Below are 11,598 nucleotides of genomic sequence, written 5' to 3'. Positions count from 1 at the left end.
TTGTATTTAATGATGAAGCTGTTATAGGTAACTTATGCTGTAAATGTTTTAAAAATGTTTCTTTGACCTCTACCAGTACATGCATACAAAATCATATTCAGGAGTCCTAGCTTTATTTTTCAGAGATGCTAAATAAACTTTAACTGGAGTGTTGCAATGCTTGGCACCTCTGAAAACAAGGTCACTGACCCTGAAGCAGGTTGGTTTCAAAATATATTCCGAAAGATAAATAATACCTCTCTCATTCTGCTCCTGCAAGTTGCTGTGAAAAGTGATGCATCCTCACTGAACCCCAATGGATAATCCTACTGGTGTTCATCAGAGCACTGGGGGAAAAAATATTTTAGAATATGCTGTTCATGGTCTACCCAGGGATTTTTGACATTGGTGTAGCTGTACCAGGATAGATCCCTAGCATAGCTACTGTGTCCTGGTGTAACTTACCCTGCAAGAAAACTGCACTGTTGCAGATTACACTGCTGTAACATAATTGCATTTGTGCCTGGAGATTGCACTGATACAAAAACACCTGTGGCTGAGATCTTGGTGTAAACAAATCCAGAGACTGTCACTTATGCCAGCTCTGTCCTCTGTGGCACCATCAGTGTACCCAATCTGTACTGAGTGGCCCCAGATACAGGATGCCACCTGATTTTCAGTCAGTTGGTCTGAACCAAGCTTGGTCACTGGTTCCTAGGTCCAGGTATATAAGACACACTTCCAAGCTTTGAGTCCTTTAGAACGTAGGACTCTTCCAAAGTGGAACCAGTGCCTCCGACTTGAGCTGTGAGACCTGCCATGTGCACTCCACACTCATTTACCTGTGTGCTCTCTGGGCTATAATTGCTCTGGGTTTCTAATTTAAAGGGCCAAGATAAACATTTAGGGTTTTATACATCAGAGTTTGGGGGCTGGGGTGGTGCAAGCACTAACAGGCACAATTGACAGCCTAGAGGTCATAAGTTTGAGGCCACAGCAGAAGTTCTCATGGCGTGGCCTATCAACCTCCAACGAATTTACAGATTCTGCTAAATACCTTGTCACAGGGACAAGGAAAAGGAAGGAGCCTCAGAGTTGACTCTACATAAGAAGCTGAAAGTAAGAAGCCAGTACAGCTCCCTGAAAACAGAATATAATGGTTTCTGAGTGATTCTTGACAGCAGCTGTCTGCAGAATGCATCACAGTGGTTAAATCTAAAAGTCCCAGAAGTTGGCTGTTATTTTGAAGAGGTCTAAATCCAGAAGAAAGGAACCTAAGCACTTAATTGTATATAAAACATTTGCTGGTCAGTAGCAGCATAGTGTGTTTTGTGGGGTTCAGAAATATGTTCAAACTAAGCTATCCATTGGCATAGCTTCTAGATATTATTCCTAACTTACTACCTTTCTTTTGATAGTGTCTGGAAGAAGCCTATTGAATCATTTTTGCAATTTCAAGAAGACATCTGGACAGTTACAGTATCACACTTGTTAGATCTGATGAATGTGTCGTAGAGCTGATACAGAGCACTCCCCTATTTCTTATGATACTCTACTAATTTTACTAAAATCCAGTAGAACCATTGAATTTATACTGGATACACATTTTGGTGTTTTACTGACTATACATTAGCAGAGAAGTAGTTAGTTGTGTTAGTGTGAAGTCAGGCTGAAGGCGAGGTAGGATTGCACCTTACACACTAAATCAGAGGTGCATAAGCTCTTGTGATACCAAGCTCACTTTATAGATGCTGTGAAAGGACATACACAGAGCAGTCTTATTGGATGATTTGTATACAAATAACAACAGCACTTTAAAAATCAGTGAGAAATTGCAGAACAAGAAATCATTCCCAGAGTGGAATTTATTACAGCTAAACAGGGACTATGAAGTTTTACCCATTACCTGAATTAACTTTTGTGACCCCTTTATGCCTATGAGTTTACTACTTGTTTGCCTCTCTCCTCCTTCCCTTCTGCCTCTTGTATTCAAGTCACTCTTATCTGATAGACATGAGCTGTACAAGTTTTTCGCAGCATTTGATGAAGTGAGACTCAGTCTCACAAAAACTTGTGCATCTCTGATTTAGTACAAGGCTTTCGGCTGTCTTATTAGCTGTATATCATATAGTGTAGCTTCTTGGTCCTGTTCATCTCAGTGTGCTGCAGGAGCTTCACAGAGTGAACTTGGAGCTCTACTTTAAGTTGAGGATTTCTTGGGTATAGTGGAAATTCTGCCCTACCTGGTGTGTCCCCTTGCCTGCAGTGGAGGAATGTTGGGGAAGTGTTATTACATAGTATGGTTTGGGGAGGTATTGTACTACAAATATCAGACCTGTGGAATAGTCTGCCATCCATCCCATGCTACAGCCAGGAAGTGGGGGTGGCATAAAACCACCTTTGCTAGTATTTCGTAGAATAACCTTGATGCAGTTTATGATTGCACTCATACTTTCCAACTCTTGGGAGTGGCTTGTACCCTATTATTTACTATTCAGTGAATGCACAAGTAGTATGAAATATGTGAGGGATTTGAAGTACAAAGTATAAAGTAAGAAGACTAAATAAAAAAAAAAATGTAATTGAAAAAAATGCCCTGGGGCCTGAGGTAAACATCAAACCCATTTTAGCCTTTTAGTAGTCTTAGGTCAGCAGAGTGGAAGAAGTTCTGCTAGAACAAGAGAAGAAGAGCAGCCATTTAGTAGATGTGCAGCATCCTCAACCATCCCGTAGCTATGCAGAGAGCTGATCACCAGGCACTAGCATTGTAACAGCTGTCAACAGACTAAATAAGCTATGATGGCTTCTGGGAATGAACATGCAAAGAAGCTGCAGTCTCAAAGTCCAGTGTGACTGTGCATAACTTTGTATTTCCAGTCTTTTTCTTACTGTTCGCAGACTGTATTTTAGATGCCAGATAGGAAGGTTATACCTATTCCCTGAGTAAAGGCTGTACTTGTTCCTGTTGTCAAGAAAATCACTGACAAGTTGGAAGTTTTAAAATAACTCAGAATGAATCAGATAAATACAACATGCAACCTCCCACAGGCACTATTAAAGCAACATTTTTTTCAGTCAAAAATGACCTTGGTCATCTTTCTAAAATGTTTTAAATGACTGTTTAAAAATGAACCCTAAGAAGTTTCATAAGTGGTAACTTTTGTCTGCAAAAAAATTCTTAGCCCCTAAAAATCTTATTATGAAAATATCTTCTCAATCAGCTGTGTTATTGGGGATTTAATTTGGATTGGAATTGCCTAGCAAGGTAGCTTGTGAGATTTTTCTTCTCCACTAGATGGCCCCAGGTATCTGCTTTGGGGACCCTCTGAGAAATAAAAATGTAACTGAATTTGGCGGGCCTTGAATACTAAGTGGGTTTTAAGTGTAGACTTTTGATACGTATGCCTGTATGAAGGGGCTCTGTGCCCTCCATTTCCCATCTGTTGCATGCCAGGGTTTTTATGTATTCCTGGTCCTTGTTCTTCCTTGCTGTGCAGGAGCTTTGTGTACCCTTGCATGCTCAGAGCCTCTGTGTTGTTCCTTTTTCCTTCCCTCATTTCTCTTCTTTCAGTCTCTGAGAGATAAGTCACTCAAATGCAAATCCTGTTAAAGTATATTGGGAACTCAGACAGAGAAAGGGGTATTGTTAGGCTGGAAAGTGTTAATGGGTGACATTTACAGGTTCTTTGATTTGTTGGCAAGTTACAGAGGTAATTTGCTTGAATCTGACCTTCCTAATAGACGTTAGGGGCCCTATATGACCCCCATCAATAAAACCAAACTCTGGTTTTCAAATTTTCCTCCAAACCACTAGAGCTGTGGTACCGAGTACCCATCTTATATCCAAACAAACAGAAATTTCTTTAAGTATGTGTAGAACCAGTCAAAGTTCATCAGTTAAACCAATCACAAAGAAAGCTTTCCAGAATGACTGGTGTTTTGACTGTTTTTGATTTCATTTCAAAGAAGATGAAAATATAATCTCATGGGATTTTTTTCTGAGCCATAGTTCCCCAACATTGATTAGTTACTGTTTGGGAAATGAGTCAAACTCTTCATGCACTTTGCTGAGCTCTTTGATGTACATTGCTGAATTTGTGTTGCTAACAGCCTCTCAAACTTTTAGTATTTTGTAGGTGAAAACATAGATGCAAGAAAGATAAATTCATGATCAGTTTTGGCTGGTAGTGTAGTCTCTGTTTAAAACGCCAAGCTCTCTAATCAATTCACATTTTTAATTCTGGATCGTAGAGGTAGCTGGTTTACAAAGATGTTTCAGGGAATTTTTCTGGAGATATACATGACGTACCCATGTGTGCTTATGGATGTCTTGCCATTTACACATAGTGATTCATTTTCAGAAGTAAGATCCAGACACTTAAATGTATGGTGTTGATAACTTTAATGATTCCACTCTTCTTCCACTCCCTAAGAGCTTAGCAGAACGAAGTTATGTTTACTGTAGTCATTTTGAATTGAAAACTATTAGAAACCCAAAACAATATGCTGCTTCTCAGACACATATTTTATACATAAGGGAAATGTTGAGTCCATTCTAATATGTTACTTGAGCTGTGTAGTTCTTGGAGGAATACAAGTCCTTTCTTGGTTGAAGTTGAAACCAGCTCACCCTCAGTAGCTTGGCATTTAAATGTGTTTCACTGTTCTCAACCCTTCATTTAACAGACCAGTCTAGCTTCAGTTCTGCATGCTGTATCTTATGTGGAATTGTGGAACCCTTTAGCCAAATCTTATAAACAGCAACATTCCAGATAGTAATGACTGTACAATTCAGACCATTCAGATATCACATATCTAAAAATAACACACAAACTTCACGCTTGTTCTGCCCTGCTCCCTTTGTAGCAAGTCAATAGGCTAGATATGTCATAGAGACTGGATGGCGTATAGGTTTTCATATAAGTACCATGGTGTATGTGTGATTCAGGTAGAAAAATAATACTTTCACAGCTTTGTTCTGTAAATGGACACACAAATTGAAATTTCAGAATGGACTGAATAAGGTGGTAGTGGCAACTTCACACAGATTTGTACTTGCAGCACAAGGAGCAGCAAGGCATAGATAACTGAGGGAAGGAGTGTGAGAGAGAGGGTTATTGAGGCCAATATCTTTTAAGAACTTAGTTTTACATATAGATTCCATGTTCTTGAGTATAATATATATGGCCCATATAAGTAGAGGCCATATATTTTCCTTGTCTTGTGTAGTTTGCAACCTTCTAAAACGTACATTCAGCAAACTGATTAATTGGCTTATGGAATAATTTGAATATGGTTAAATTGCTTTTATTTCTATTCTCTGCCACCACCTTCCCCAGTCCCCAATCATCAACCCCTGATAACTGGTCATTACTGGATAATTTGTCAGTATTTGCATTCCCCTTGGAGCCCTGAATTAACCAGAGTTTACTGCTTTCCATATTTTAAGAACATACTATGGAAAATGAGAGAGCCTGACTGCATAGGTGTGGATGCTAAAGAGACTGTTACATTACTTCTACCAACTAATTCTCTGTAATAATTGCATAAAATCACATACGAAACAGGCACTGTTCAAATTGATGTAAATGCCACCTCCTACTGTTGTCCAATTATTTTATGCACCAAAAAAGTAAGTACTGTTTGTACATGTGCATTGAAAAATACTGTACTTAAAAGATCTGCGTCATAGCTCTTCTTGACCTGCTGCCCACAAACAGGGAAGAATTGGTGGCTAATGTAGTAGTAGTGGATGGCAACTGGGGCAGTGACCATGAGATGACTGAGTTCAGGATCCTGAAGAAAGAAAGGATGGAGAGCAGCAGAGTAAGGACCCTGGACTTCAGAAAAGCAGAGTTTGACTCGCTTCAGGAACTCATGGGCAGGATCCCTTGGGAAGCCAGACTGAGGGGAAGTAGAGTCCAGGAGAGCTGGCTGTACTTTAAGAAAGCCTTACTGAGAGTGCAGGAACAAACCATCCCAATTGCGCAGGAAGACTAGCAAGTATGGCAGAAGACCAGCTTTGATTAGTAGGGAACTCTTCAGTAAACTAAATCATAAAAAAGAAGTTTATAAGAAGTGGAAACTTAGACAAGTAACTAGGGAGGAGTATAAAAGCATTGCTTGGGCATGCAGGGATGAAGTCAGGAAAGCCAAAGCGCAATTGGAGTTGCATTTAGCAAGGGAGGTGAAGGGTTTCTACAAGTACGTCAGTAGCAAAAGGAGGATCAGGGGAAGTGTGGGTCCCTTACTGAATGGGGAAGGCAACCGTGTGACAGAGGATGCAGAAAAGGCTAAAGTGCTTGATGGCTTTTTCACCTCCATCTTAGCAGGCAAGGTCAGCTCCCAGACTACTGCGCCAGACAGCACAGTTTGAGGAGGAAATAAGCAGCCAACAGTGGTGAAAGAACAGGTTAGGGACTGTTTAGAAAAGCTGTACGTGTACAAATCCATGGGGCTCAATGCAGTGCACCCGAGGGTGCTGAGGGAGTTGGCTAATGAGATATCAGAGCCACTGGCCATGAACTTTGAAAACTCATGATGATCAGGAAAGGTCCTGGATGATTGGAAAAGGGCAAACAGCACCCATATTTAAGAAAGGGAAAAAGGAGGAGCCAGGGAACTACAGGCCAGTCAGCCTCACCTCTGTCCAGAGCTAGCCTGTCCTATCCTGTGAAACCTGGAGCTGCAGGGGGCCCCACAGCCAAGGGGCCCCCTGCATCTAGCTGCTTGCCACCCCCACCCCTCCGACACTTCACATCCAGCCGCTTGCCACCCCCTGACCCCGCTGCTGCTGCCACCAGCTTCTTTGTGTCAGGGAGCCCCAAAACTATATCTTGGAGGGGGTCCCAAAAAATTGTGGGCCATTCCTGCCTCAGTTCCTGGAAAAATCATGGAGTAGATCATCAAGAAATCCATTTCTAAGCACTTGGTGGAGAAGAAGGTGATTAGGAACAGTCAGCATGGATTCACCAGGGGCAAGTCATGTCTGACTAATCTGATTGCCATCCACGATGATGTGACTGGCTCTGTGGATGCGGGGAGACGGGTGGATGTGGTATACCTTGATCTTAGTAAGGCTTTTGATATGGCCTCCCACAACATTCTCCCAGGCAAGCTAAGGAAGTATAGACTAGATGAATGGAGTGTAAGGTGGATAGAAAACTGGCTGGAGCATCAGTCTCAGCCTGTAATAATCAATGTCTAGTTGGCAGCCAGTATCAAGTGGAGTGCCCCAGGGGTTGGTCCTGGGACTGGTTTTGTTCAGTGTCTTCATCAATGAACCGGAGGGTGGCATAGAATGCACCCTCAGCAAGTTTACAGATGACACCAAGCTGGGGGGAGCAGGAGATACATGGGTGGATTTGATTTAAACCAAATCTATTTAAATCACTAGTCAGAAACCTTTGATTTAATCATTGATTACTACAAAAAGTGCATTACTACTACAAAGTTCTGCGCTTATTCATTTAACTTCTTGAAACTTTTCACTTTTAGAGAAAGGTAAGGGCTTGACTGTGTACACAAACCTGCAGAGAGACAGTATGGCTGAAGGGTGGGTAATTAGGTCTGTTATCTCTCATCTCCATATACTGCTGTTAACAAGGATGCTATCTCGAGACAAACTCTCCCTATGCCTGAAAAAGGGTGTTTGTACCCGAAAGCTTGCAAAGAACAATTTTTCCAACTATTTAGTTGGTCTAATAAATTATCACATCTGCCCAAAGAACCTTGTCTGCTTATGGTCTCTGGAGACACATCCACAGTTTGAGAACTGAAAATAAGCATCACAAATGCTTAATGCAGGGGTGGGCAAAATGCGGCCCGTCAGGCCATTCCTTCTTTCCACGGGGCCCCTAAAAATTTTAGTTATTTGATCCTGGCTGCCTGTCATGGGGCCCTTGATGCCTTGCCAAAACTTAGTAAGCGGCCCTCTACCTGATAATTGCCTGCCCCTGGCTTAATGGGATCTAGACTGAGCACTGAGTCCCATTGGGTAGAGTGGTTTTCTTTAATTTTTACTAATCTATAGAGGAGCCTCTGGGAACCCCATAAAATTGAGCACCTAATATAGTTCATGGCCCGCTGTGACCTATTTCTAAAACTTCTAAAAAGGTTACATGAATATATTGTCTTAAATAGCATATAATTAGAAGTTATAATCACTATTCTATGATGATCTCTTTAAAAATATCATAACAAAAAACATTTCTTAAATATATGATTTAAATAAAAAAAATTCTGATTTTTATTTTAATTATTTAAAAAAAATGTTGATTTCTGTCTACCCTGGTAGATGTATTGGAGGGTAGGACTAGGATTCAGAGTGACCTAGACAAATAGGTGAATTGGGCCTAAAGAAATCTCATGAGGTCCAACAAAGACAAGTGCAAAATTCTGTGCTTAGGACAGAACAGTCCCACGCACCAGTACAGGCTGGGGGCTGACGGGCTGGGCAGCAGCTCTGCAGAAAAAGACCCAGTAGGTTACAGTGGACAATAAGCTGAATGTGAGCCAATAGTGTGCCCTTGTTGGAAAGATGACTAACGGTATACTGAGCTGCATCAGCAGGAGTATCGGTAGCCCCGGCCCCAGCCTGGAGCGACAGCCTACCCTGCTCCATGCAGCTCCTGGAGTGCACATTCCCCATGCCTCCTGGGGTACATGTAGCACCAGGAGCTGTGCTGCCCGGACGAGCCGCTTGTGGCTGTGTCCCACGTCACGCCTTGGCTGTGCAGGGCCTGCTCTAGCCCCAGTCCCACTCCTTCCCTCACTGCTGCGTGCGCGCCCCTCCTCACCCCTCCCCTGCTGGAGCTGTCAGGAGCCTATGGCCGGGCTGCCTTGTGGCCCTACCTCGACCCCGCATTTGTGGGGGATAAGCCCTGTTAGCCTCCCCTTCCACCACCTATGACTTTCCATTCTTGGAGGTTTTTAAGACCCGGCTAGACAGAGCTTTGGCTGGGATAATCTAGTTGGGGTTAGTCCTGCTTTGAGCAGGGGCTTGGACTAGATGACCTCCTAAGGTCCCTTCCAACCCTAATTTTCTATGGGTCTATGATATGTAAAATCCACCTTTCAATATTGTCTAAAATCATTTTTTAACTTTCCTCAGAAGAAAATTTCCAATCATTTACTACCCATCCCCCCCCCCCCCCAAATAAATAAATATCCACCTTGGAAGAGAATTTTCAGTTAAAAGTGGGGCATGTCTAAAAACATTAGTTACCTTGGATATGAAAGTCCATACACTTTCAAAAGTTTGGTTTATTTTGAGTATAAATGCTTGGTTGAAGGTGTGTTAGTTTAGATGGCAATTTGCTTTTAGCTTTATTTTTTTCTAAACCAGTGCATTCTAGGATTGTTTTTTCATGAGTTGCATCTAGGAATGTGAACTATACTTTATCTGGCTGTGCCTTTACCTTGATACCCTACAGTAAGCATGTCCTTTGTTCCCATTGCTCATAGGTAGTTTTACCTTTCAAATTGTATTTGATAACTGACTTGATTACATTTCCAGGGTGCAGCTACAACTGCTTCCAGCTTCCCTGTCTTCTCTTAATAGGACAGTTTAACATCCTTGGCTTATTGGTGTCATCAAAATAATTATATTACACTGGAGGGAGTTTTGTAGCGAGGAGGAGCATCTACATGAGATGCTCACTGCAGGGCTGACTTATTAGCTCTGCAGTAAAGCATCAGCATCTACACATGCAGTGCTATTAGGCTGGAGTAAGCTAATTAAGTCTGATGTAGGAGGGTACTGCCTGACACAAGTACTATCCTACAGCGGAGTTATTCATTCTGTTACATTGCAAGTGCAGACACTGACTGGAGCTGGCTTGCTGGGGCATGAGGGTGCTATGGTGTGGGACTGCCTGCTGGTTAGCTCTGCACAGTAGCACCCCCGTTCCCCAGCCAGCCCCTCCGTAGCACATTGAACCAGGTCAGAGCAGCCCCAGGCTGGCAGGCTGACCCTTGGGTCTCCCTGCCAGTCAGGGCTGCTCTGCCCTGCTGCAGTCCCAGGTACATGTGTAAATGCTGCACCTGAGAGCAGTAAACTCCAGCATGAACTGTCATAAAGAACTGTGTGCCCTGTCCATATTATCTGTTTTAGCACAGTGCCTCTTAACTTATAAAAGTAAATACCTTTTGAATAAATGTAGTGCCAGCTGGAGACATAGTCAGGGAACATATGCAGCTAGAAACCAAACCTATTACTACTTGCAAATTAAATGAATCCTCACAAGGTTGCAGTCTCAAATGAGAGTGTCTACATGGGTGTTTGCTTTGAGGGTATATCCTATTGAGTCCAACTTTATTTTGGACTGATTAAAAATTGGTTGGAAAATGGAATTTGAAAAAAATGTAGGATTATTCCATTTAAATAATGACATAAATGTAATATTAAACTTTTAATATCCCCCCCCCCATATTTCACTAGATGTCCCTGGTAGATTTGGGAAAGAAGCTTTTAGAAGCTGCACGAGCAGGTCAAGATGATGAAGTTCGCATTTTGATGGCCAATGGAGCACCTTTCACCACAGACTGGGTAACGGATATTTTAATTTGTTTGTGTCGCTTGCTGTTTTTTGTTTCACCCTGTTTTTCCTTTTTTTCTTCTGGAGAATAGGTACATTTTTTATAACCTCTAACATTATATAAACCTATTCTTAAGGTTTCCTGAATTGGAATCTGCAGTTTAATTTTTTTTCCCAGTATCCAGCATCAAATTGAAACTGACTATTTGTTCATATTATCTGACCTTGAAATAATAGCCATGAGGACAGCAACTGGTAATAACAAATTGTGAATGAGTTACTATTAATGGCAGCCTAGACAAACTATGGAAAGGTTAATGGTAAAGTATTTGCTCTCCATCCACAACAGTCACTAATTAACTTCTTAATCATATGGTTACAATTTAGTTTAGGAAGAGAGTCCAGTTGATTGAATTTTATTCTAGCTATTGATGATTAGCAAAGATGGGGTAAATGACACAACAGCTAATATGGCAGTTGGTGGAATTAGAGCATATATGACGCTTTGAAGAGGCAAGTCACAACAGTGGGATCTTCTCTAAGTGATGGGTTAGTGAAGATCTCAGTTTGGAATGTTTTCTTTCTATATTCATTTATAAACATCCTGCTTCTTTCCAGAGGGCTAAATGGGGAACGGTTTAGAAGTGGTGGACAGGTGCATGGGTTCTGTGTCTTCAGAATAAAAATCAAGAAGAGAGGGGAAAGAAGTGACTGCTTCATTATTGTCTTCTTTTTCATACTGTCTTCCTTTGCATTGCCTTACAGTTGGGAACATCTCCACTTCATTTAGCAGCGCAGTATGGACACTATTCAACAACAGAAGTGTTACTTCGAGCAGGTGTGAGTCGCGATGCCAGAACCAAAGTGGACAGAACTCCATTACATATGGCAGCGTCTGAAGGCCATGCAAGCATAGTAGAAGTCTTACTTAAGGTAGAAAATTCTTACATTATGTGCTGTTTGGAACAGAGCCCGAGTTTGGCTTTACAATTAAAGAGGTTTGCTTTAAATTCCGAGTTTGTCACCAAAGCGATTTTTTTTTTTTTTTTTTTTTTTTTTTTTTTTAAAAAAAAAAAATAAA

General features: G+C 41.5%; 1 protein-coding gene across 3 annotated transcripts in view; it reads left to right on the top strand.

Annotated features, from left to right (window-relative positions):
* The window catches only part of GABPB1 (GA binding protein transcription factor beta subunit 1), a 76,321-nt gene that overhangs the window by 12,529 nt on the left and 52,194 nt on the right, over positions 1 to 11,598 (top strand). For all 3 annotated transcript variants that reach the window (XM_019504138.1, XM_019504139.1, XM_019504140.1), the window contains exons 2-3: positions 10,421 to 10,528; positions 11,283 to 11,450. In XM_019504138.1, coding sequence (XP_019359683.1) covers positions 10,421 to 10,528; positions 11,283 to 11,450 — 276 coding nt within the window. The remainder of the gene's footprint in view (positions 1 to 10,420; positions 10,529 to 11,282; positions 11,451 to 11,598) is intronic.

Source organism: Gavialis gangeticus, unplaced genomic scaffold, assembly GCF_001723915.1.
Source record: "Gavialis gangeticus isolate Ggan-Ray unplaced genomic scaffold, GavGan_comp1, whole genome shotgun sequence".
NCBI lineage: Eukaryota > Metazoa > Chordata > Crocodylia > Gavialidae > Gavialis > Gavialis gangeticus.
The sequence above is the reverse complement of the archived record's forward strand: the minus strand, read 5'-3'. Positions and strand labels throughout refer to the sequence as shown.